General features: G+C 37.8%; 1 protein-coding gene and 1 non-coding gene across 5 annotated transcripts; both read left to right on the top strand.

Annotated features, from left to right (window-relative positions):
- The first annotated feature begins 92 nt into the window (after window positions 1–92).
- Window positions 93–27,982, top strand: LOC100368030 (uncharacterized). 4 transcript variants are annotated; one of them, XM_085492430.1, is made up of 21 exons: window positions 93–269; window positions 5,277–5,451; window positions 6,175–6,355; window positions 6,939–7,153; window positions 7,500–7,643; window positions 8,148–8,478; window positions 9,189–9,437; window positions 9,983–10,064; window positions 10,210–10,326; window positions 10,594–10,701; window positions 13,193–13,529; window positions 13,766–13,878; window positions 14,098–14,329; window positions 14,652–17,126; window positions 18,256–18,491; window positions 18,643–18,772; window positions 19,108–19,298; window positions 19,704–19,953; window positions 20,506–21,053; window positions 22,739–23,875; window positions 25,313–27,982. In XM_085492430.1, exons 2-21 carry the CDS (start codon window positions 5,337–5,339, stop codon window positions 26,708–26,710), a joined length of 8,589 nt encoding a protein of 2,862 aa, XP_085348556.1. In that variant the 5' UTR covers window positions 93–269; window positions 5,277–5,336; the 3' UTR covers window positions 26,711–27,982. The 4 variants fall into 4 exon arrangements, with proteins under 4 accessions (XP_085348556.1, XP_085348555.1, XP_085348554.1 ...); XM_085492429.1 differs by having other exon boundaries at window positions 9,980–10,064; window positions 14,101–14,329; XM_085492428.1 differs by having other exon boundaries at window positions 9,980–10,064.
- On the top strand, window positions 8,520–8,590 carry LOC144353400 (small nucleolar RNA SNORD83). The gene has a single exon (XR_013420794.1). It is a non-coding gene; the product is annotated as a small nucleolar RNA SNORD83 (small nucleolar RNA).

Here is a 27,982-nt window from a genome sequence, read left to right as displayed (position 1 = left end):
AAAAAAAGTTACTAAGAAGCCTTATTTCCACAAACCAAAGATTTGTTTTGTTGTTCTTCAAAATATTGAATCCTGGGACAGTTTTCCTGCGTGATGAAATCTAATTTGCATAATTTATGCAGTTTCTCTGAGCTGTCGTTGTTCGCCATCTTTATTTCAACATTTACCTTGTTGGAATATCCGTAGAAATCGGCCAACATCCTGTAGAATTTTACTCCCCAGGGAGAATATAGTTCTTCTGTGGATAACACCCATAAGAACGGGCAAGGGTAAGTAAAAATTTCATTCGATTTGTTGGTAGTATTTGCTCAAAAGTTAACAGTCAGACAGTGACCTGCGTTCTTTGTTCGTCATCGGTAGCCGCATTTTTGTATTATTTCGCCGGTGGGACAGCCCTATATCTGAAGTTTTGTGGCTTCGATGATCACATATTATATTATTTGATCACCGATTTGTATAATAAACATTAAGGAATTCGAATTTGTACACAATTTGCTGTGTTTTTTCTCCAAATAAAATGACTCTGCAAACTATTCTGATAGCAACCAAGAGTCGATTTCTGTGCCATCGACGAATGGTTTTAATCGGCATTTCTTGTGTTCGTGATAATACGGATGTATAAATCAGTCTTGTTACCAACCTCGATATGAGAGTAGATAATGATGATTATTATGGATGTCTTGTATACATATCAAACACAAATCACACTGAAATTTAGGAGAATTTCCTTCGATGTTACCACCAACATTTGAACGATTTGCGTCAGTTCAAAATGGCGTCTTTCGCTCTCGTATGCGGATGCGATTTGGCGTCCAAAATTCTGTTTTACCTTTCATTTATTGTACCTAAAGTTCAATAATATTGTATGCTCAATGGGACTTCCCTTTAGACATAAAATCGTGCGAAAACGGTTGATTCTATATTGAAAAAAACGTTTGCGAAACGGGTTAAAATTTAAAAATAAATGTTCACAAATGTTCTGCCCCGATGTTGTGAGCATTGTCAGTTTTAAAAAAAATGAAATAGTAATCGTGTCAACATGTCCACGTGATGGTATCTTTATTCTTTGTTACTAATTTGGCTTTGAAATGTTCGTATGACAGTGTCTCTAACACATGAGAATTCACCCTTGCAACACCCCCTACCCTAATTTCAATTCATTGGGCATATATATTGTGCTGCTGAACAAGCACGACATGTTTCTTCCACAGATCTACGATACAAATATGATGAAAAGGTCATTTTTGTTATTAGTTATCAAAATTAATGGCACAAGATTCGTGGTCCTGTAATTTTCTATTGCATAATTCATAGTTGAAACGATTTTGGAGGAGAAGGTGGGTTTGATTATTTTTAGGGGAGTGTTATGGCCTTTATGTTACATGGGGTTATTTTTAATTTTAATTATTTTCAACATTCGAAAAGAAAATGAAATCACATCAAACTCCACATCCTTATTCCAAACAATACCAAATCACAGCAGTTGTTCCACTATTGTTGAATGACTGTATCTAATTTAATTAACATTTACAGCAATTACTACATACATACTCATACAACTAAATAGCAAACTGAATGCAGTGTTAAATGCTGTCTACTGGTCCTTGAAAACGAGGCTGTCTGCCAAGATGAAGTATTCTGGCAAAATCAATGTCAAATCTTCAATGGTTATTTAGCCACCAGGTGAATGTGTTATGTTTTGTTAGGATAATGTCCCTTTACATGTCATTTAAATAATATTGTTGTTTTTATAGTAAATACAAAGTTCATTACTATAACAATAAATGAATAAATAGTTGATGGTCAGTTGGATTTTTTTTTTAATTTAGTTTTAAGCAGGTTGTTAAATATATTCCTTTCTTTTCATATTCAAATTTATTTTCCTGGTACTCGTCCAAAAAATGTCTGTAATAGTACAAAATGAAAACGTGTTCACAAATTATAGCATGAACTAGTTTGGTGTTGGTGCATTATTACAAACAAAATGTACATAAAATGCCATTGGTATTGCAGAAAAAAATCTTTATATATATGCTGACTAGACCAATAATACCAGTGACCTTCAGTATTGACCTTCAACTATGTGTGAAGGATTTTGCAGGTCAGACACTGTATTGTTAAAATAAAATGGTTTCCTTATTGTCTGTATGTGCTTTTTTTTACTTGAAAACCAACTTTATTTGTGATCTCAGATTTTTAGAAGGAAATAAAAGAAATTATTTTAATTAATTTTAAAATTTTAAATGACTATTTTTTTTATATTTCAATTGTGTCAATCCAGCTCAGTTTTACTGGTTTTATATTCTGTATTTCTAACGCATCGCCTGTAAACTCACTTTTTTCCCCACATTGATTTTGATACAAGGTTTTGGGCAGACGATGCGTTATGTGAAATGAGATTTCTAAAGTTGCAATTAAGTATAAAATCTTATTTTTTTTTGTAAATAGTTATTAAAAAAATATACTTGTTTATTAGTTGCATGTCTTGCTTGTTTTGATGCTGAAGTAATCATTTTACTGGTAATCTTTAAATCTTGCTCATTAATTATTAAGCAAGTCTTCGTGTCTTATCAGCTGACATGAACAATTGCACTGTAATATATAGATACGTCTATATTGGGATATTTTAAAATGAGATTTTATAAGGAAATATAAGATTTTCATTTCGTTTAATAAGTGTATTCAAAGGTTTTTCTTCTCGTTAAATTCATCATGGTTACAATTTTTAGTCAATGGTATCTCGACCCTTTTTAATTATACATTATTGTGATTGGCAACCAAAATACCAGTGTACATGCATATACATAAAATTTGTATTTTCCCCAAGGTTTCTACATACTGCATACTGATTGTACAGATGTAGATTGATTATGCTTGCATGAAATTTGTACAAATCTGGCTCTACTTCCTCTGCTTGAACTTATTGGGGCATCAAAAGCCATTGTCTTTAATGGCAAAATGAGTTTGTCTCGGTACCCTTTGATATTGTTTTTTCCTATTTACTATGACCATTTAAAAAAATGTGGAAATGAGTGCTCTGTCAATTCTGAAGTTAAGCTCTGTACTTATCAAGTGACTTCTTAACTCGGTCTGCTTGCCTAATCTTAGTGCTTATCTTGTGTTTCTTAATCGCTTTTTGTTTTTAAATTAATTTTAAAGTGGCTGAACTCGCATCTTTTTGTAATATTACTAATAATGTCTGGCTCGTGCTTTGTATGCAGGGTTATTGAGATTTTAATTCTATATAATGACAGAATCTTGGCAGTTAATCTGACTCGCACAGATTGACAAGGTTGCAAATAACCCCCTTAAATTATGACATCAAAATTAAATAATAGAAAGCTGAATATATGAGATATTTGTTGGAATAACAAAATTGATTTGTGCATTCTATGTGTAGCCTTTAAATTCCAATGGTTAGTAGCTCTCCTTAGCAGCTCTTTGTACACCTTTCTGTTGTTAAGGTTGTTTTGACAGTACTAATGGTGTTTCTCTCAGATAAATAGTTACCAGCCTATTTTCAATTGCATTCCATAACTGCAGTATTTCCCTGAAGCAATAACATTTTATTTGGAGGAGTAGAATGGTTATTCTGTTCTGTATGCTTAGTCAAATGATTATTTAATGCTAATGCCAAATTTAACCACTGTAAGTGAATGCTTGTGTGAGGCTTGAATTGGGAGGATAATCTTCTCGAAAACATAAGTAGTCAACCAAACTACTGTATAAAAATTAGTTTTATTATCCATGAAATGCTGTTTGAAGTAACTTGAAGTAATTTCTTTGTTCTTGTGAACTGATGAAATTATGGGATTTTTTTAACGAGCTTCAGGAATTAAATTGCGTTAACCCTATATTCTGTTTACCACATTCCCCCTTCCAATATTAAGGAGGGACTCTCGTATTAGTACAAGGAGGCGTCAATTTATAATAAAGATGGACAGAATGCTTCGTCACACACCCTTCACTAAAGTGCTAAAACAATCTTAGCAAGCAGTTTTACTATCAGTCTTACTTGTATTTTGTTGCATTTAGTCATTTCTCTTGTAGGACAGGAATGGATCTAATGGTAAATATTTTTGGTATCAAACTATACTAATTCGTCACTGAATAAATAGCTGGTAGTAAACTGGTAGCTAAAATGTTAATAGTAATTTGTATTTTACACTGATGTTTTCTGATTAGTCAACTACAGGATTACGATTGTGAAATTGTTTCGTTACATTTAGAAAAGAAATGTCATCTTGTGAACATATTTTAGCTGAAAATATTGCCAGAAAGGCACTGTAAATGCTTAACAACATGCAAAGGAATCCAATTTTATCATTTTTATCTAGGCTGTGATTATGTTACAATCAGTTGTTTTCTATTCTATTTTTAAATCCAGTATTGAATTCAAACGATACTAGACTGAAATGCAGTTACAAGATAGGTTAATATATGTACTTTGTGAAAAAGTGGCAACGTTTTTTGTATGATAATGTTAAAAACCTGTGATATTGTTGAAGCTATTTAAGCCCTGTTTATTTGTGCATATCCCCTATTACAATCACTTTACCCAATCTTCCTTTTTGTTCTTACTATTATTGGTAAATTTATCTATTACCTATTTCATTTCCCACATGTGGAGAAATTTTAGAATTTTATTTTCAATGAACACAAACTCATGACAAGACCTTACTACCTGCCCTCTGAATCTCAAAGGGGAGGTGGATGTTGTTGGCTCATATGTGAAAATAGTCTCTACTGAAAAATAAGACAATTATAACACTTGTACATAAACCCTGTGCTATCCTATCCATAGAAACAGAAAAGTTGCTTGAACTTTGAATTGGCATGATTTTGAGGGTTCAATTACAGGTGATGTGCCACTCAATTGTAATAGAAATATCAATTCAATAATCTAATGCTTGGGTCGTGTTGGTTATTCATTACCATTTTTAATGGAATTGACCAGTGTCTTGTGCATCTCCATCTGTACATGCCTGTATTGATTAAATTCAAACTTAAATCGTACATCTTTCGTTTCTCAATCTGATTCAAAAGGGCCTGGTTATGTATTGACAGATTACCTTCAAACTTGGTACAGTACATGCAATAGACATTATGGGACCTTAATGCATGTAATTTTTTTGTTTTAGTGAATGCAGTTTTGGAGCCATATTTCTGACATGCACTGACCATTTATCTTCAAACTTCATTCATACATTTCCTAAATTTGAGAACTCGCTGGGACTATGTAATGCAATTACTTCTATTTTTCTTTTTTTATCCAGACATCACTTGCACGTTCCTGTGGTAATTACAAGAAATAACTCAATGACCCGGTTGGCAGAATGGTCGATCGCGCGGGGCTAGCCAGTAAGGGGAAGGATGGAAAGACTAAATATGCTTCGCTTAATTTGTATAATACTTATAAAGGAAAGAGTTTAGAAACCCATAAAGCATCAGGTAATGTTTTCACCCCTCTTTTCATTGTTTTCTTGATCCATGTTGAAAGTCAGTTTGAACTTTAATATTTAATATCTATGAAAGACAGAAGAATACCTTATTAATTTCAATTTGTATTAAAATATCAGGGCTTGAAATTCATGACGGTTACAAGCTTGTTTTTTTCCCAATTGTCAGCCAGTGTGCCCCCAAAAATCAATTCTTCATAATCAAATTGAGTCATGAAAAAAAATTAAATTGCATGTGACTGTATTCAAAAACGTTGTTGCCCTCTATCTTCTTTGTTTTTGCACTAATTTTGTTTATTAATTGTGAATTTAATTTTATCAAACTCCATATAACTATAGTGAGATGTTTTTTAAGATCACTATAACAATGTATAATTTTCTGTTGTGTCAATGATGAGCCCGTGAGATTAGCACGGCAAATGTTTGTGCGCCAGTGGTACGTCATATTGGCTATGAGGGCAAACTGTTTGGTGTCCTCACAAATACCCAAATTCAAGCTAAAATAATTCTGCATTGAGAATAAATAGCATGTAAATTCTTTTTCACTTGAAGATACTTTACCAGCATAAAGCGTTACAATAATGTACTATGTGTTAATAGAGAACTAGATAGGAAAGTGCATCAGGTGGAACATCTAAATTTTGCAGGGGTCATTGTAGTTTTGCTGAAGCAACAATTAGAATGCATTATTCATGCTACTGCTTTCTCTATCCAGTCAGCCGAGGACATGGCTTGCAAAGTCTTGGTAAAGTTAGCAATACTCGGCGTATGCCACCACCAGCCAACCTACCTAGTTTAAAGAGTGAGCACAGTGGTAACGATCCTAACGTTAATATAGTACCTTCTGGAGGATCAGGATGGGGTTCAGGAGGCAAAGAAGAGAAGAAAGCAGACAGGTACAGTAGTTACTTAGCTAATATGGTTTGTATTGAATTGAGTTTTCATCAGTATTTCAGTGAGTAGTATGTGTTATCTTGTCTACATATCATTTACCTTGTGAGATAGATACTGATGCAATAAATGGTTCTTTAAAAACCCAAATGTTAGAAGAATCTTAGCAAAGGCAGTTACAGCCTGTAGTGTGATGAATGATTGACATTGCTGTAATCGATAACTTGCTTCCCATTGGACATTTGTCTAAACAGGAACTCGTGTTTTGGGTTCCATTCATATGTTGTCATTTCCAAAGGACAAACATAATGATGTAAACATGCATGTCTGTTTTATGTCTTGTCAATTGTTAACCAATTGTTGAAAAAACACTTTGTCAACAATTGCTCAGGCTTGGTTGGTAGATTTTGTTCAAACTTGGTATGAACATCATACATGATAGGTTACTGATGTACATCAGCTGGTTTAGTGATCTGATTCAATTTGGTTGACTGCCAGCTGAAGTTGGTACGAAGACGAGTCATAATTGTATGAATCAAAAAAGTATGAAGTTTTTAAGTTGTATGTACAATATTATTTGTGTTCTAGTTCTGGAGGTCAGCCACCAGAGACACAAGCAGCAGCAGCAGCAACTGCTACATCATCACAGGGGCAACAACAAAATCAACAACAACAACAACAACAGCAGCAGCAGGCACAATCGCAACAACAAATAAATACACAGAAGACTCCACAAGAATCAACACAGAACAAATCTTCAACTTCTTGGGTCTCAGTCGCAGGGGCTCAAGGAGATACGAAACGTAAGAATCTATTTTTTTGCACTTTGCACTTTTTTAACACACTTGTCCCCGAAACATAACAGTAATCAAATTAGATTTTGTTAGATCGATATCATCTGTTCTTCTTTCTCATAATAAGAGAATAAACTACATTGGCACAAAATCTTTATTGACATGGTATTTAAGGTAGATAGTATATATATCCATTGGCATTCAATCACACCATAACTAAAAAGTGTCAGAGCTATAAAATCAAGTAACATTGTCTTTGTGAATTGCATTGAGTTTCATGCTAATAGGATAACTGTTTTGATGGCAAAAAACAAGTCAAATAGCCATGTGTTGAATAACATTTTCCTCTTTACAGCGAGGGGCAGGGGAAAGAGTCGGAGTTCAGTCTTCAATCAAGAATTCCCATCACTAGGCAGCGGGGATGTACCTGCGGAATCCGACCAAAAAGCAACAAACAAGGAAGCACAATATGGTCCTGGACCAAGCCTAAGACCACAGAGTAAGTCTAATCATTCACTAAGTCTTCCATGAAAGCTTGTTGCCAGCTGCTGTTACCATGATTACTCAACACTGTTTCAAGTCTTGTACCATGGGAGAATTCTGTAATGGAATAATGCTGTAACAATCAACTGAATTTTGCACAATATTGTGCAGTTGAAGGCAATAGTGATTGTCAATCAGTTCCCCACATTGCCTGCTGAATGTTTTTTTTGGATAGCTAAAATGAAAAGGAAAAATGGTGTCGGCAGTCAATATGTTGAACAATTTCACTATTCTGAAATTTGATATTCACCAGAATTTAAGTTAAGATTTTCTAGTGAAACGGTTCTTTTATAATTTCACAAAATTTCAAAGTTTTAATTTAATAAATTTCACTCATCAATAAAAATAGCACTTACAACAGTTACTAATTAATGAATTTATAGTGCTATTCGATGAACAGCCTGTCAAGCCGATGAAATTATGTACCTATGCTTATCTGTATATTGACTGCCGTTTTCAGATGTTGGAAATTGGCGAGAAGGCGGAGGGTCAATAAACAAAGGCAGTGCAAGTGTGGACACTGGAGGAGACCAAGGTGGCGGTCTAAAGCAAGATAGAGGAGACAAGGACGAGAGAGAAAATGTTACACCCAGTGGTAATATTCCACCACGTATGGGCATGAACGGTGCTCAAGGTGGTCCAATGCAGGGACCACCACCACAATATAGGGGCATGATGCCCCATTACATGTATAGAGGCGGTTTTCAGGGAGGTCCACCCCCAGGAAATTATCCACCCAATATGCCAGGCATGCAGGGGCATCCAAGACATCCATATCCACAAGATCCTAGGTAATTTAGTCTACATTATATCATTTAAGTTTGTGTGAGAAGCCACATGATGTAATTTGAAGTCGCAGCTAATGCTATGACGACTTGTATCTATCACCCATTGCTGATGGCTTTATTTGGTATTGGAAAAAAAAATTACGGTGTTACATTTGTGTGTTGGGTATTGTGTACAAAATCTAATGTGTATATATATATATATATATATATATAGTGTAGATACAATAGTCGATTATTCCAAAACAAAAGTGCTCAATACAAAGTATATGTAGAGCGGGTGAATACGGTGATAGAAGAATTAATACACAACTACATGAATATTGAAACTCAACAGCACTGTTTCGTAAGGTACAAGTAACCTCACTTATCAGGAGCTTTATGCTTAATCATTCAATGCACCGAAGAGCATACATTATAAGCTTCGCAAATTAACATATTAATTAAAATTAAATAGAAAGTTTAATTGTTACATATTAGAGCTTTTGGTCTGTGTCGGCATAATGACACAAGTTCATTTCTTTTGTTTAATGTGGAGTGGTGGGGTCTAAAAATTAAGATGAATTTGAAAGAAAAATTACATGTATATATATATATATATACACATTTTCCAAGCTTGTGGATCAAATTTAAATTTTTACTATGTTAAGCTTCTATCAAAATGTCTCTGGGGAAGGGGTATTAATAGTAATTCACCTTTACTATCTTGTTTTCAGATACCACAGTGGACCAGGAAGGGGACATCCTGCACAACAGCAGCAGCGTCAGGTTGATGTAGGTGAGGACTATGCTAGGCCTGCTATAATTAGTGCTGCCAATCTGAAAGAATTGGATCAATTAGAGAATGACACCGATGACAGTGGATGGGCTGGAGCCCATGGAGAAGTAGATTATACAGAGAAATTAGTTTTCAGTGATGATGAGGATTCTCAGCCACCAACACCGAGGAAAGATTTAGAAGTAATGTAAGTTTTCTTGTTGGAATTATATGAAAATTTTGCTCTATAAAAAACACATCAAAACGCATCAAAACAACACATGGGATTCAGCCAACGCAAAATAATATTTTTTTTTTTATTTTTACCCTCAATGTGATGTAATGATGATCAATTTTGATGAAGTAAAGGTATCTCAATGTCATGTTGATCTGAAAATGTCTAGTTTGGCTACTAGTTTTGAGAACTGGTAGCCCTAGCACAAAAATCGGTAGTGCCTATGCCTTGGGCTACTGGTAATTTTGAGCTCCGCACTGTAGCTTCTTGCAACAAGAAATTTATATTCAGTGAAAAATAAGTTTGACACAATAAATGTGATTTGGAGTTGAGTTGTTGGATGCAAACTGGGTTTAATATGATTGCCAAATGATGTCTTTGAATGTCTTTAGCTATGGCTATGAAGACTTGCATCTTCCACCCATATTACTGATGGCTTTCCTTTGGAAAAAAAAAGTAGTACTATTGAATTATGCCAGGCAGTGTACTGATGATGCATTTGTCTGATTTCACAGTAGAGATGGAAAAGATAGCCGAGAAGATCTGGAGAAAGACAATGAACATGTAGAAGAAAGGAGGCGTACAACAAGTGGCTCACAGGTAAAGTTGGAAATGAAATATAAAACTGAAATTTGTTGTTCACAATCCAAACATGACAGATGGCTGACCATGTAGAATTTTTTTTGAATAAATCAAGCACTGGAGCAGTAGCAATCAACTGTAGGTACTTTTCTATTTATATCAGGATTCAGATTCTCAAAGATCCAGTACTCCAAGGGATGCTTGGACCGAACAACAAGGTCAACGAGGAGCTGCTATAAATAGGGGACCACCAACTGATCGGCCTGGATTTGATGCCCAGGTGAGTTTGCTACCAATGTATGCAGTTTGGGGTGCATGTGTTGTCTGCTCATGTATGTGTATAATAGGGTTTGTTTAATAACGTATGCTGAATGCTTGGCTTAACATCTCAAACAAGTGGCTGCTGCAGGTTATCCAACTTCCAAATTTCCACCCACCAAAACTTCTCCTCCCACCTTCCTTTTCATTTTATTTTGTGCGTCGACCTACCTTCCTTTGTGCCAAGTTTGGACTTCCATTGACGTCTCTCTATGTTGTGTCCGGACAGAGATGGAATAGAATGCAGCAGCCACCCTTTGATCAAAGAGGCCCACCTCCAGGGCATTATCAACATCCACTGCCACTTCCACAGTATCATAGGCCTCCTCCACCACAGGTAGGTTCTAACCTAATTCACATTACTTCATATCTGCATGAACTAACTGTTAACTGCATGATAGTTGGTGTTGTGTAATTGTTTGCATGATTCTGTTGTGATTTTATTCACCTAATGCTTGGCTCTACTCAGTTTTTGCAGCTTAACTAACATTAAATGCAGTGTTCTTAAGGAATGAAGTGGACACACTTTCTACGATGGCATATTGCAAACCGTACGTGACAGTGTTTCCCCTACAGACTTTTACACTCAAGTTTTTTATGTTTTTATTATCACAATTCCTGTATGTTGCAGGAACACTTCTTGTTTGACATGTGACATGTTCTGCATGCATGTATATAGCTGTTTAGATGAATTACCTTAGTGTTTTTTAATTGGAAGATTACAATTTCCCATTGCCAAATATGACAGTTAGTTTCACAGGATTCTTGCGAAAACATTTCTCTGCTGAACACAATAACAGGCTTCAGGCCGTAACTCCAATGTTTTCTCAGTTTGTTTGCCTTGCCTGAAATGAAATGAAAGGGAATGTTAGCTTGTCTGTCTAGTGTCAATTTCTTGTCAGAAACAAGTATTTTTCTTTAATTTTCCCAAATTGGTATATATTTTCGAAACACGAATTGATATATATTCTTGTCAGTGTTGGGACATGTATTTGGCAATTTGGGTTAAAATGGTTTCATGTTGATTATGTTACTGGTTGAATGTTTACAGCAAATATGTTTCCAATTCAGTGTAAAATGTAGCTTGATCCTCGCAAATTAAAAGGATTAGTTTTTGTACATTTTCAGTTACCTCAATGCATTTGTATCTACGGTAACTAAGAATAAAATGCTGTCTGGTCACTATCAAATACATGTCAAGGTCTCTGTCTGAATGGTACAGATTATCACAGAAAATTCCTTCAATACTATGCATTGGTTCAGACCACATTTCCTGAGAAAAACTTATCATACAGGGATTGCGTTAACCCCATATTTTGCTTTCCGGACTCCAATTATCAGGCAAGCTGTGGTCCAGCCACAATATCCAGTTACCCAGGGTCAAATTTCAATTTCGTAAAATTTCTTAAACTGGGACTCGTCTTGTCGAGACATTAAGGCAAACTCTGGTCATACCAGGAGTACACCTGGTGTTCAGGATTTGATCTAACGGGCATATTCAATTGTAATTTCACCACACCTTTAGCATTATGAGTCAATTCCATTGAAAATTGTTGAATCATTGGACCGTATTTTGTACATCCAAATTATTTTTGTTTTTGCATTGGTTTCTATGGTAGAATGTAGTTTATCTCTGCACTGTTGGTTGCTACGCTGCAATTTTCTTATCCTTACTTGCTGCATGATCAGAACCCATGGCATTTTTGCATGGCCATTTTTTTTGCCTATTGTTTACAAATATTCTGTGTGTTCATGTTATTTGATGATAAAGTGTTTCACTCGTGTGGAGTCATGCAAGTATAAGAAGATGCTTATCATACAGTGTTGTTCTTATAAGCATTACCAGTGTGGCACAGGCGCATGGAACTGCAGTTTTGCAAGATGGCTGTCAAATTTGCTACTCAAACAGCAAAATGGCTACCTGACAGAGAATGATTACATGTTGTTGGTCACTCAACAGCAACCTGGGTTTGTTTTAAACATATTTTGTATCGCTTTTTGATAGAAAAAGAAAAAGAAAGAAAAATGCCCTTAAATTTTTGCCAGACTTCCCCCACTCAAGAACGATGAAATGTTTTCAGGAGTGCAAAGACCAATTTATTTACAACTGAAAGCCTGCCCAGAACTACTGAACATCTTTTGAATTCTAGGTTTCGCCAACCCGCCAGCTCCTTGTGCCAGTGGACTTGTTCATTTCCACAGGGAGCACAGGTTTATGAAACTCCTAATTTGTTTTCTAATTGCAACTTGCCATATACTGTAGAATACTTTATTTTCGCTTGGAATTTACTTTCTCTGAAGGGATGATTCCGTGAAAATGAAATCCAGCAAATATACTTTTTTTCCTATATTTCACATTAAACTCATCAAAAATCAGTGAAAATAAATTCCATAGTAAATCCTTTTCATTTTAAATAGTTTATGTGACTTACCATATTGATTGCATACATTTATACGTCATAAATGTGCATTTAGTATATTTATTAATATCCCTCCCCCTATACAGTTCAAATCGCGTGCACACCTAAACTGTTAGTTTCAAGCGTACGTACTAAGGTAGTTGCCTAAATAGGTAGCAAATTTGATGTACATCTTGCAAAACTGTAGTTCCATGCGCACATGCCCCACCAGTAATAGAGTAGCGGCCGCTACTCTGTAATTTTTTGGATAAACAATAGTGTAATCATCTTAAAAATGATTCGCATATTATTTTGTTATGCTATGATGGTTGTTCCTTGGGTGAGCACTGGTAACCCAGGACTTGATTTTCATGTGATCCAAAAGTCTTTAATTTTGTAAATCAAACTTCATTTGTTTTGATATTGTAGCAGGGAGCTTTTCCACATCAAAGGTTACCGAACACTCCAGAAATTGATGAGGATGAATCATGGAGGCAGCGAAGGCAAAAGCAACATGATGAAATGTCATCAGCAATTGAGAGGGCACGGCAAAGAAAAATTGAAGAGGAGCGCAGATTGGAAGAAGAACGCAAACAAGCTGCTGCTGAGAAGCTAAGGAGACTTGAAGAAAGGTTATCTGGCTCAGAAAAAGGGGATGGAGAAAAAGATGATATTGATCCGATGGATTTCCCTAAAGAACTTCCCAAAAGGCAAAGAACAGAGAGTGGTAGCAGTGACGGTTCAAGGCATGCCAGAGAAGGCAAAGGTCAGAATATCTCTTGCCTGTCCAGGGCTTGCATTATCAAGACGCCCAAAAGTTCATGGGCCAAATTTCAAATGCCTTTATCATCAAGGCACTCTGGTGATCTGCATAACTTTTCTTTTTTCTCTCTCAGTCTCTGAGATTTACTTGGCGTGGGGAACTAGTTTTCTGTTTGTTTGTTTTCATCTCCTTAACAAGTTCATTGCCATGTATGCTTATTTAAATATTCATCATTTCAGGATCGCATGATGGTTATCAACGAGGGCAACCTGGTTTTCAAAGATCAATGCAAAAAAATCTTCCCCCACGCTTTCAAAAACAACAAGAGCAAATAAGGCAACAACAAATGCAGGTAGGTCATGTGAATTTGATACAAAAATGATAATTTTAAATCAGCACAGTGAATTGAGATTCAGTGCTGCCTGATGCTTACCGACCTGCTACCTGAATATTTTATATTTGCCTGATGAAATAACAGATGCTGTACTATGTTTCTTTTGCTTTGGTATAGTGATTGCAATCCAGTTTCGGACCATCAACAGTCTAGTTATTATTGTTATTCTTTTCACAGCAGCAGCAACGCCAGTCACAGCCACCTCAACAACAACAACAACAACAACAGCAGCCGCCACAGCCACCTCCACAACAACCACAGCATCCACTTCCTCCATCAGGGCCAATGAGTATGGGGTTTGATCCAAGGGATCCACGAGCACAAGCATGGGTGAATATGCATGGAATGCCACCACCACCTCCGTTCATGCAAGATCCAAGAGCAATGGGAATGCAGCCCTCCGCACAAGGTAATGCAAGCTTTGTTTTCACAATTCATTTGTCAATTGGGATTCAGTCTTGGTAATGACAACAAAGCGTTGAATAATTTCACTGATACTCGTTTTAGATTGAAATGTTTTACTTCCCATTACATCCATAAACAGGTTTTGTTCAAATATCATACAAGGCAACACGATGGGTTCACACATGTGCACATCAATTTGTTTCACCTAGGTTTTGTATACTAAAATTTGAAATATGTAACATGTTATTCAGAGACTCCGACCATCTATATACATTTCCAAGCTTGAGTTTGTAATTTGTATTGCTTATTTCTTTTCTCTATTTAAGGTATGCCAATGCCGCCTGATAAAAGAATGATGCAGCGTGTACGTGCAGATAGTACAGGATCCGGCTCAGATAGTCACGACAGTGGACGTCATACGCCTGATTCCCATGATAGAAGGTGGGGTACACCATCCTATCCACAACATCTGCCAATGATGCCATTCGATGGTGACATGCGTAGATATCCACCTCCTTATGGAAGGCCGCAATATGATCCTCGCCAAGATTTTGATGGACGGCAGCCACCACGGGAAGATTCCAAGCATCAAGAAAGTGAAGACGGGTTAAATGAAAATGACCAGAAAGATGGTGATGGTTCATTAAATGATCGTCAACGTGAGCGTGACAGAGAGCATCGTCCTCAGAGGGAGGAACATTATCCAGGGCCACGGGTTCAACATGATCCCTTTGATGATAATGTTCATGATCAACCAAGACCTTTACCATTCTCAAGGACGCCAGAATGGGCTGGTCCTCCACCACCTCATCCATTTCCACATCCAGCAATGTACAGAGCACCATTTCCAACACATCCTCAGGATCCATATTTTTGGCAACATATAGCTTCTCACCATGGTGTACCACCACAAAAAGTCAGGACAGTTGAATCAGGCCAACATGTGGCAGCAAATGCAGATGAAGAACGAGACAAACAAGATGTTCATGAGAATGAAAACCATATTGATCACAAAGAAGTTGAAAGGAAGGAGCCTGGTAAAGAAAAAGAAGTGAAGGAGGAACCGATTAAAACTGATCAGAGGCAAGAAATTAAAAAAGAAGAAAGGAAAAAGGATTCCAAAACCGAAGAGCACAAAATTGAAAAAACTGAGAGTCTTGGCAAAGCAGAAGAGACTGAAAAGATAGATAAAACAAAAGAAAAGCCAGAACCTAAAGAGAGGAGAAAAGAAGAATTCAAGCAAGATTCACGAGACAGAAAGTTCAGTAAAGAATACGAGAAAAAAGACAGCAAAGACAGAGATTCAAAAACAGTTAATCGTAGAGACGGTCACAGAGATGGCCAGAGAGATGGTCACAGAGATGGCCAGAGGGACGGTCACAGAGATGGCCAGAGGGACGGTCACAGAGATGGCCAGAGGGACGGTCACAGAGATGGCCAGAGGGACAGTCACAGAGATGGCCAGAGGGACAGTCACAGGGATGGCCAGAGGGACAGTCACAGGGATGGCCAGAGGGACAGTCACAGGGATGGCCAGAGGGACGGTCACAGGGATGGCCATAGGGACGGTCACAGGGATGGCCATAGGGACAGTCACAGGGACAGAGATGGATATAGAGACAGAGTTGACAAGCCTTCAAGAAAAGAATGGAAAAAAGACAGCACTCCTCGTTCTGATCGATTTAGAGTAACATCTTCTCGTGGGAGAGGAGGGGTGCGTGGTCGTGGTGTTGAGTTTGGTTACAGGGGAGCTCCTGGTAGAGGATACAGTAGCAGGAGTAGTAGAGGCAGGGAAAAAGATTTTAGAAGGGGGTCTGGTAGAGATGTTCGAAGTACAAGAGTTGAGAGAGATCATCGGAAAGGAAATGATAGTGGAGGAGAGGCTTCTGAATGTGAAGAAAGTCCCCAAAGGAGAAGACAGCATGGCGAGGAGAGTGAATCAGGTGAAGAGGAAGTGAGCCAAACTGCGAGTGAATCATCTCATGAAAAGGATGAAAAATCAAAAGACAAGGAGGAGAGTGCTGTAGAAGGGGATGAAATAAAAGACAAAACCAAGGAGAATAAACTTGAGAAAGAGTTGAAAAATGAGAAGAAAGTTGAAGCAAGGAATAAAGTTGAACATGATCATGGATCTCACTATAATGGAGGTTTCCGGCCTAGAGGAGAACCCTCAAGACGAGGCAGAGGAGCAGGGGGTGGTCCAGCAAGAGGCGGGCGAGGTCATTTAGGGGGAAGGGGGTCAGGCCCAAAAAACTTTAGAACAGGAAGAAATGAAACGGATGTAGGAAGGCAAAGAAATAACAAGGATTCACCAAAGAAATATGACTATGATATAAAGGATGAAGAGAAATATAATAAGTCTAATAGGGACAAGAGGCCTGACAGAAGAGAGCCGCCAAGGTTTATTCGTCACGAGCGTCCTCCACGTTTTCAAAAGAAACCAGAAACTCGGATGACCAGAAGTGGCACAGCTTGGGTAAACAGATCTGAAGGAATGCGTGGACGCAGCAGGGGGAGGGGTATGCCATCAGGATTAACATCACCAAAAAGCAATAATCCTCCAGTTCTAACAAGTCAGAATTCATCAGACCAAGCCAACGAGGAATGGGAAACGGCGTCAGAAAGCAGTGACTTCAGTGACCGCAAAGAAAAGAAGAAAGATAACTTTGTAAATAAAGATGAGAGAGAAAATAGGGAGGATAATGGTTTTCAGCCAAAAAAGGACTCGGCACCGACTCGGAGTTTCTCTCATCAGAGACCAGCCAATGACAGGTCATCAAAAAGATCTGCAAGTTCTTCAGGTTAGTTACTAAGTTTTAGTCTCTGAAAAATATTGTGTAGCCACATGTAAGATATACTACAGTATAACGAAATTGATAATTTGTCACACAGCAAATATTGTGTAGCCACATGTAAGATATACTACAGTATAACGAAATTGATAATTTGTCACACAGCAAATATGTAAACACTTAATTTAAATTGTGAGCATTTTTTTTAAGCTCCGCTGTCGACGGAGCTTATCATATGAGTGATTGTCTGTCGTTTGTGTCAATGTTTTACTTGTTGGACTTCTTCTTGAAAACTATAAGCCTGAATGCTTTGATACTTGGTGTATATGTACCTTGGGTAGACCTCTTAGATTTGTTCATTTCATGATGATATCTTCAATTCTCTAATTTTGATGAATATTTTAGCAATTTTTGGTAAAAAGTGATATTTTCGACTTCTTGTTAAAAACCACAAGTCCGATTGCTTTTATATTACATATATAGGTACTACATGTGGACCTCTTTCAGATTGTTAATTTCATGGTGATATCTTCAATTATCTAATTTTAATGATTATTTTTGTCATTTTTGGTGAAAAGTGATATTTTTGAATTCTTGTTAAAAACAGGTCTACATATTTTCTAATGATAACAGCGGAGCTATCTCAGCCGAGAGGCTGCTTGTTTATGTGCCTGGCAACCATTCAAATTGACTGACTTTGCAAATGCCAGTGCTGGCACAGTGCATTTTTGCAACAGAATCATCTTCATTGGTAGGGACTACATAACAGGGCTGTGCGGCTAGATCTATATCAAATATCAATTTAATCCGCTATCTGTTAACCAGGGTCAGTCGAACAAAAGCACCTGCACATATTAACTAAGGTTCCCCCAAAGTCACATTCATTAGTGATTAAATCTCAGCCAGTGGAATTGGGATTTAAACTTGGGTCTACCGATCACAAATCACAACCACTCTGCTTTAGCTATGTTTGTTGCATAGTTTAGCCTATTGGGAAATCTCAAAAATTGCTTGTCTTGCTTGTTAAAGCCTGTGAAGGTAACGGTATTAGTCAACAAGTCTTTGGAACGTTTTGGAACTCGCTAGAGTGAGTCTATTCCTAAATCTCTAGTGCTGATATAAAGTTGTGATCTTTCAGAAAGAAGACCTGGTAGAGATGGTGGCAGAAATTCATTGTCTAGGGATGGAACCAGCAATAATAAACCAAGATCAACTGATAGAAAGTTCTCTTCAGGTTCTGGTAGAAAAACTAATAGTTCATACAGATCACAACGTAATAATGAAAACAGTGGTGAGATGTTGGATACTTACAACAGAGTGGAGAGTGCATACAGGGTGGATGAAATAATACCAACTGATCCTATTGCCATACAGGCAAGTAATATCTATTTTTGTATGCATTTCCTTTCCTGGCAGTTTCTTTACCTTGTTTAATTTTAGATGAAGGTCGTATATTAAAGCACAAGAACAGAGGAGGCTGTGATATTCTAAATAGCTCGTTTAATTCAATTCTTATTTTACACAGGATGCTTTGTCAGATTTATCGAACAGAACCAAGGCAAAGAAAAAAGAAAGTGAAGCTAGTACTGCCAAAAATAGTAAGAAGATAGATAAACCCAGTGCTATAGCGCACATTGATCTCAATAACTATGCAGGTAAGAAATTCCTCTCCTATTACTTGATCCGTTTACTAATAAGAAAGCAAAAATCTGACAGAATCCTGGAAAAAATAATACTCTATTTTGTCTATAATGTGCAATTGCAAGTGCTGATGGTACATACAGGCCATTTTGCCATGGAAACTCTATTTCAATTTGAGACTGACCATCTTTGTATTGCAATTGCATTTTAGCAGATCAATACAGTTAACCGTGCATCAATCAAAACCAGTACATGTGGCAAACTCCATGTAGAACCGCTGATCATTGGTATAGTCCCAACAACCACTATAATTTGTAAAGGGAGGCTATCAATTTTTATTTTTGAGCAGGCGTAGTCATAGCCGATGATATGCCAGAAGTAACATTGGAGGATCCTATTCAGATCATGACGCCAGATGAGGGCTTTCAAGAAGTAGTATCCAAGAAAACTCAAAAGGAGAGGCTAAAGCAACAGCAAGAGGAAGAAATGAGGAAGGCGAGTATAGAGAGAAAAAGGCGAGAGGAAAGGGTATATTTAGAGGTGAGGATACTTTTCAACATTTTAATTAAATTTATGGCAATCACATGATGCACAGACATCCAAGTTGACTGGGGTGTACAAATGCAGGAAAAATAATTACTTCAGGATAAATTGAATCTTGTTTGCCATTCATTAATATAGCACAAATTAAATTTAGTTTGGTACTCTGGCTCTATCTCCCAGTGCATTTTACTTGTAAGGTATTTCTACTGGCCGGGTAAAGCAACATGTAGTTTGCTGATTGAAATAAACTGCCACCATGCTGTTGGTTAGAATAGCGTAATAATGCATGTGGGAAGATGAATGTCGTTGATTCTGGTTACTAGTAATCAGTTTAGCATTGGAGCAACTGTCTCGTACAACTTTGGGTTAAAAGATATCACCAACTGGTATTTCCTCTTGCAGGCCATGAAATCACGCCACATGAACAATAATCACGAGAAATCAAGAAATGCCAAGTTACCTCCCAGGTTTAATAAACAGAGTACAGGTAAAACACAAGCTGGACCAGCCACATCAACCACTGATAGTGCTATAGGTATGACGATTGGTGTGTGGGATGCCAGTGCTATAGCGGAAGTTGCCAAACCTTCTGTCACTTCTTCGCCAGCTGTTCAAACTGAACATATTGGAAAACAGTCTGACGAAAATAAAGGTAGTTTAGCTTGTCAAAATATTTAATTCAGCTAGACACGGTTAAAGTAATGTTCAGAGTTGAATTAAGGAGCAGGCTCCAAAAATGTTGTAGCCTGTCAAATAAAATGGCCCAGATTTTTGATACATTACAATATAGGATGTCAGATGGAAACGATTCGAAGAGGATTTGCAAACAATTAAAGATCTTGTGAAGCACATCATAGTATGAAGATGAGCATTATGAAATCATGAATGGCATGATAGGGTATTGTAGGGAGCAAAGTGGACTTCTCGGCAAGTGAAGCTAGGTGTCTCGGGTTTCCATGCTTCCTAATTTTATTTTGTGTCATGTTTTTCATTTGGAAATCATTCCTTTGATAATAGCCACTGTTCATGTGTGCTTCCGGAATCCTTTCAAGATGCAGTTTTATTGAAAGTTCACATTTTTATCTAGATGGTAATATGATGCTTGAATGCGTTTTGTATCTCAGATGACTGGGACAATTGTTTCAGTCGCTTTTGTTAGATGTTCATTTTATTTACAATGACCTGTTTTTTCTCCTTTGTACAGCTTCACAGGTTTCACTTCCACCACCTCCGTCTGTGAATGCCTGGGACAAGCCTCTACAAACTCAAACATCTGTTCCATCAGCTACTGCAACTGTATCCCTTATTTCTGTAAGTGGCACGCCTGTGAGTGTCCTGCAAGGTGCAAAACCCAAACAAGAGTCTGATAACAAACCTGACTTTGACCAACATGATAGTGGCATTGACCTCAGCAGTGATCAGCATGGCTCCAATCCGTCCTCACAGAGAAGCTCACCAAGCAATGAGATTAAAACTGAAGCGAAAATTGAAGGCAGTGATGTGTTAGATAACTTAAATGATAAAATGAGGGAGAAGAAATCGCAGAGGAATAATGGCAGTCAAGTCAATGATAGTAAAGTAGTGGGAGGACAACTAAAAACTCACAAGGCAATTGTACCTCCTGTTGAGTCAACTAAAGTTTCTGAAGTTGAACTTTTTACCGAAAGTAAATCACTTGATGTTAGTAATGCTGACAGTGTGCCACCAACAAGCTCTGTAATACCTGGTCCTTCACTTGTGCCAGTCAGTGGGGTAAGTTACAACCAGGAAAATCTTTATTATCTGATCACTGTTCATTACACTACACATCAAGTGCCATCTTTGTTATAGAGGTTAGAACACGAAAATCCCCATGATATTGCATCATATTTAATTGTGGAGCTTAAAAGTCAAAATACCAAGATCGGAAGTAAAATGGCGCGATATCACTGGATTGTCATGCACTGACCTCTTATCCATATATGGTGTTGCAATCTATTGTGTGCTTTGTGGCAGATGATTTCACAGCCGATTTGTGTATCCCTTGTAACTTGATGCCCAGCTAGATGATGTACAGACATGTGCGCTCTTAGTCAAAGTTTGTGAAACGCTTCATTGTTCATGGGGTAATGCATACCCTTGATTTAGTCATGCAAATTTGTTAATTATGACTTCTTGTGGCATTTACTAGTATACATTATTTTTGCAACGATTTTTGAAAGTGTTAAATTGGTCTAAAAAAAAATAAGTCGTGTCAGCCTTGATAAACCTACCGTACTTCCCAGAGTATAAGCCCCTTCCCCGAGTATAAGCCCACCCCTCTGTTTTTAAACATTTAACGAGTTGAGGGCATCCCAGAGTATAGGCCCAGGGTGTTTTACCAGATGTCGATGACATTTATTAAAATATGCATGTAAAAATTGTATTTCATTGCATAAAAATCATGATTGGTACAGTCGTTTGGTTCCAGCTTTTATGAGAAAACTAGCATTAATTTCAGAGTGCATGGTGGGCGAACGCACGGAACATAGTTCCACACCTTTTCTATTCTGTTATTTACTCGGGATGAACCCCGATGTTGCAATACTGACTGACGTACGATAATATTTCCCGGAGACCAGCGCTGTGAAGAAAAATGTAATTTGGTAATTTTTCGAGGTTGGGAAGATGGTTACAATTTTAAACCCATCAAAAAAATTATCTTTTCTGAGGTGGTTTTCGAGTATAAGCCCACCCCCTAATTTTCCGGATTTTACATGTTCAGGCCCCTGGGCTTATACTCTGGGGAAGTACGGTATATGATTAATGGAATGTGCAGTTGTCAACCAGTGGTCATAAACAGTTGTAAAGCCAACAATGAAGCACACGTCATGGTCGATTGTCTGCAGTGATTGCAAAGAGATAGTTCAGGCTGCACAGGAATAATACAGTATCAGATTTAACTGTAGGATCAAAAGGACCACATATACTGTATAGTTGTGTATACTTTTAAGAAGCGGGGAAACTTGTATGAAAACTACCTAAACTTTTTAGAATGACTCGTTGGCAGTAAATATATCTGCCATACATGCTGGTGATGTACCAGTAATTCAACAAAATATCACACATGCCTGTTTGGTAGTAAACTTGAAAACTGATGTTACTCTAAATTCGACACCTGTAATTGATTTGTCAATGACAAGTAATCTTCACTTCATGTGCGCACTGGGCACTTAGGTTTCCAGTACTTGTCTCAGTTTTTATAAGCTAGGGCAGATTATACCCCTTTCCTTAGACATGTGCATATCACAGCATTCATATTGCCAGTTAATTGTCAACTTGAAAAAAACATTTTTTGAGACATTTCCTATACCTGTTTTGTTGATGTAACAAAACCATCTCTTTGCTAGAGGCTGATGTTTTGACTGTGACCCATGTCTGATGAAGATATCTAATTTGTTTTTCTTTCTTCCACACAGGGTCTTGGTGATATTGTAGCCGCTGTATCAACCACTGATGTCACTTCCAGTGATATGGATCTTCCATCAGTATCTGTGCAGGGATTGGTGGGGACACATTCACCAGTCTCTCCTTCAGCAGATCTCTCTTTAAAGATTGCTTCAGCAAAACGTGTATGGGAGTCTCCTCTACAACCAGTGCTTGAACAAACCAGTGTACCATCATCTTCACAGAATTCTGCAGCACAAACAGAACCTACTACAGTTGCAAGTACTTATAGTGGTTTCATTGCAGATACTACAACAACGCCTCCCACAATTGGCAGTCCAGATAATTTTGGCAGTTTTATGTCAAGAAGTAGTGATTCCCCAACGGTGATGTTGCAAGCCAGTCCAAGATCATACAGTACATTTGAAAGCGGCATCCAAACGTCAGTAGTGGCGACTTCAAATACAATTAACAATGCCCAATCATTTGCTCCTTCAGGTCTTAACCCAGTTTCTGTCGGCGGCCCTTATTCCCCAGGATTAGCTTTCTCATCAACATTGAGACCTGCTTCGGCTGATCAAGTGCGAATGATGGAGATGGCTTACTCTATTCAACCATCAAATGCCATTACTGCTGACCTAAGTAGGTCTGCCGGTTCACAGACCTTGTTTGCAAATAATACAGGACAGCAGCAGTATCTATTTCAAACAGAAAGTTCACAAAGGTCAGCTTCAGCAGTTGGCATAGTGCAGCAGACTGCTCAGGGTCAGGCAGCTGCAGGGTATTCCAATTACTCATTTGGGTTATCTCAGCCGATGTATGGGCAGTTGGCTACCCCACAACCCCAAGCAGTTACTACACAAGCGCCTGGAAGTCGTACCATTGGACCACTTCTGTCAAATTCACTGTTGCAGCAGCAGCAGCAACAACAGCAGCAGCAACAGCCACAACAAATGCAAATGGCGCCTCAACAGGTGATGCAGACACAACCCTATCAAGCCTATTCTTACTCACCAGTGTACTCACAAGCACCTCTCTTATCTACTAGTGTGGCCATGCCAGTGAAGCCTACTGGGCCGCAGAGCACATATTCACTTCCTGCAGTAACTAAACCATCGTATGGTAGTGTGTCGTCCACTGGTATTCAGCCAAGTCAAGTGTTTGCACAGGTAAGGAGGATGAGATGTTCATTGTCTTCAATGAGTGAAAGCTTCAACTAACTAGTGTCACAATTACAAATTAAAATGTTGGTGTGTATGTGAGATATTGCAATTGCCTTAAATTTGTGAAACTGAGAAGGGTCATTTATAAATTATTTACTTGATTTTTCCTCCAAATGCATCACGTTAAGCCAAAACAATTGTGGACTACTTTTTGCATTATAGCCTTGCTGTCATTTAAGTAGACAGGGGAGCTGTTCATATTACTGATTTGTCTGGTGGTGCCGCCATCTTTACATTTTTAACTTCTTAAAAACTGCAGGTCTGTTTCTTTGATATTTACTGTATGCACCTTGGGTGGACATCTCTCAGATTTGTTTATTTCAAGATGCTATCTTCAATTCTACATTTTTGGCAAATATTCATATTCAGTCAAGTGCCCATCCCCTTCAAATTTGTCTAGTCCATAGCTCCCCTGGTCTGAGATAATTGTTTAACTTTTTTCCAAAATAGTCTTAAAATGCATGCATGTGCATCTAAATCTTAAACATGCCTTGACCGATTACATTCAAACATACATATTATACATGTGCACATCAATTTGTTTCAAAATGATGGCCATTTTTGTGCTGGAAAAAATCATCAAAAATTAAGCAATAAATTGACTGATGTTCAAAGTCGACACAGCAGAGCTGTTTATATTACCTGTCGTCGCCGTCAACTTTACAATTTCAACTTCTTCTTCGAAACTGCAAGTCAGAATGTTTGCCGGTACCTTGGATGGTTCTTTCTCAGATTAGTTTATTTCATGTCAAAATCTAAAAATCACTATTTTTGTTGAATATTTATCTTTTTTGGTAAAAAGTGATATTTTCGATTGCTTTGATACTTGTACATACTCTTCATTTTCTAATGATATCGTCAGTTCTTAAATTGAAATGTGCATTGCTAACAGCAGAGCTATCTCAGACAACAGGCTTGTTTCATTTGCTGATTTCTATTCTGAAAAATTTGACCGTTCGAAAATGCACCTAAATTTTGTATTCTAAAAACATACACAAATTATTTAAAACGGGTTGAAATTTTAGAGTTTTTGCCGTACAAGTTGCTTTGATACTTGGGGTATCTTCGGTAGACTTGTTAGATTTGTTTATTTTGTGGCGATATCTTCAGAGACTGCTCGTTTTAAAAAATGTTAGCTTTTGGCTGAAATCAAGTCCAACAAATCATACTTAGGTGTCTATAATTCACTTCTGCATTGTGTTGCCAGAATGCCTTTGGGAATTCACGGAAAATTTCATTGGTACATTCTTGGGATGGATTTAGTGCATTCCACATATGCCTCGACCAAATTCGTCCACCTTGTAAATATACTTGGAGACGTTTGCATTATATTTATAGGAGGTAGTCATGACTAATTATGTATATGTATGTTCTCATTCTCAGAATCCTTCAGTTATTGGAGGACCACCAATGATGGTTGCAGCTTCTCCAGTCGTGACGCTCCAAACAAACATCCAACAGCAGCAGCAGCAGCAGCAGCAGCAACAACAACAACAACAACAACAACAGCAGCAGGCTCAGCAGCAGCAGCAGGCGGCTCAGCATCATCAACAGCAGGCGGCTCAGCATCATCAACAGCAGCAGGCTCAACATCATCATCAACAACAGCAGCCTCAACAACAGACAATGTTTACACCACCTCCACAGCATGGCTCAACCCAATTCTTCAACAGTACACAAGTTGCTTCAGCCCAAGTACAACAGAGTAACATGCAAATTCCGCCACCTGGTTCCCCAGTACAGTACTCTGTGCAAAGTTATAGCAGTTCCCAACCACCACATGTAAATATTCCATTGTCTGCACAGGCTGGTCAAGTTCAGCAACAGGTGAAACCGTATCCTTCAGCTTCAGCTTCCAGTCAAAGCATTGTTGGTGCTAGCAATGTCTCGTCTCAACCTGCCAGTAAGATGTCTCCGAGAGCTTCTGATATGAATCAACATGTAGATGCCAAGCCATTTAGTCCCGGAAGAAGTGCCACACCACCATCTAACAAGAGCTTCTCACCATCCAATAGCCCAACATACAAGCAGCAGAGTCCCAGTGCAAGTCACACTCAAAAGCAAAGCTTCTCACCCAAACAAGGTCAAATCCAAAGCCAGTCATTGAGCATTGGTGGATATCAAGTGCAACCAGTGTTTACGCAAGCACCAAGCATGCCTCAACACAAATATGGCAATCCAGCATTTGTGAATGCAAGTGTACCTCCTCAGATGACAGTGGCCAGACATCCTTCTATGATAAGGCCTCAGACGGCACTCTTTCATCATCCAGGTGGTGGAATTGTACAGATGCAGTCTGCACCAGCTGGTGCATTGAGATACCCTGCACCAATCCAGAGACCGAACATGCAGCAGTTCCAACCAGTTGTGCCACCTACACGACAGCCTCAGCCTCGTCCCCAACCGCCACCTCCGCAGCAGCAACAACAGCAGCAGCAACCTCGACCTCAGGTTGGGCCAAGTCCTGCTTTCCAAAACAAGCTGAAAGGACATTCAAATAAGCTCACTGCTCCGCCTGGTCCTCCTCAGCAGCCCCATGTTGTAAAAGCACAACAGGCCAAGGAACGCATGAATGCACTTGCCTCGGCCAAAGCATTTTTTACCCAGCAGCTTGGACAGGCTCCCTCTGCTAAAAGTGATGAGAAAAAAGATGAAAAGCCTGCAGAAGAAAAAGAAGTTAAAACAGAAGACAATACTAACAATGAAGCACCACCAGCCCCATCATCTGAACCAGAAAACATTGAAGAAACCAAGGATAGTCAACAGACACCCACATCTTGAAATGATTGAACTCTATTCTAGGACACTAAAATGTGGAGAGAGATATTTATATGGGTGTCATTAATGACAAATTTAATTAAATAAGTAAATAGATAGAATGAAATGATTTATTTATAGCTTTATTGAACCCTCCCTGTATTGTAAAACACATTGAGGACAAGTGTGGGGGAAATTGTAGCTGGCATTGTTTTATTTTGAAAATACTAAGTATTATGTGTGTGTTGGTGATTTTATCAATGAAAACAGGCTTATACATGAAAGTATAATCTGATACATGCTACATTGTCCCGTTGGCGGTATCAGATGTTTTTTTCCTTTCTTTTTAAAAAAAACAATGTATATTAATTCAGTGTAGTAATGAAATGTCTCTCAAAATAGTTTGGTGGACATACTGCGACATTAGTCCATCAAACTACTGAAGAAGATGATTGTGGAGTCTTCTGTAAAGTTTCATGAGGGGACTGAATTTCCAGATGCACAATTTTAGTGGTTACAAGCAATTGCTGTTCTGCCCCAGCAGTTAGTTGCTTTATGGCCATTATAGATATGTAAGATGTAGTAATTTTGGATGCAAGGTGAATGTTTTTTTTTTTTGGTTACATTGGAAGATAAAGACCGCTTTTGTGGTTTAAGCAAATTACAGAATTGAAGCAAGGTTGTCTGTTTTACTTAAAATAATGGTATGTGGATTTATAATCATTTACTTGTGGCTATTGTGATTTCCTTTTTTTTTTGAAAAGAGGTTCCATTGTAGATTGGGGAACAGTGGCTAACTTTCCCATAGTGCTCTTTCTTTGTACTGAAATAACCTGTATATTACGGTACACACAATTTCTGTGGGAATTGTTTAAACCAATATAATTAAATTGTATCTAAAAATGGTGGGTCTATTTTGATCATTGTTTAAAACTCTACCTTGTTTGTGTGGATTACTAAGCAGGGCTGATCAGAAAAATCTGAAAAACTTAAAAAGCAATGTGTTTTTGTATAATAAATTTTGCCTTTTTGCAAAGTGATTCATTGCTTTAAGGTCTGAAATATTAATGCAACCTTAGAATCGCCTTTTTAGACTTCTCAGATTTCAGTTTCAGCCCACCACATGATCATGTTTTTTTTCCCAGTGTGTATATGTTTTGCTGCCATTTCAGTACTTGTGCTTAAAATCAGCAAAGATTAGTTGTTACTTTTGGAACTTCTACTGTACTTTTTATGGTACAGTATATTAAATATTTTCCAGGTTGTCAATATTACAATAAAGACTGCTTACAAGAA

Source organism: Saccoglossus kowalevskii, chromosome 17, assembly GCF_978046115.1.
Source record: "Saccoglossus kowalevskii chromosome 17, keSacKowa6.1, whole genome shotgun sequence".
In the NCBI taxonomy this organism is placed as follows: Eukaryota; Metazoa; Hemichordata; class Enteropneusta; family Harrimaniidae; genus Saccoglossus; species Saccoglossus kowalevskii.
The sequence above is the reverse complement of the archived record's forward strand: the minus strand, read 5'-3'. Positions and strand labels throughout refer to the sequence as shown.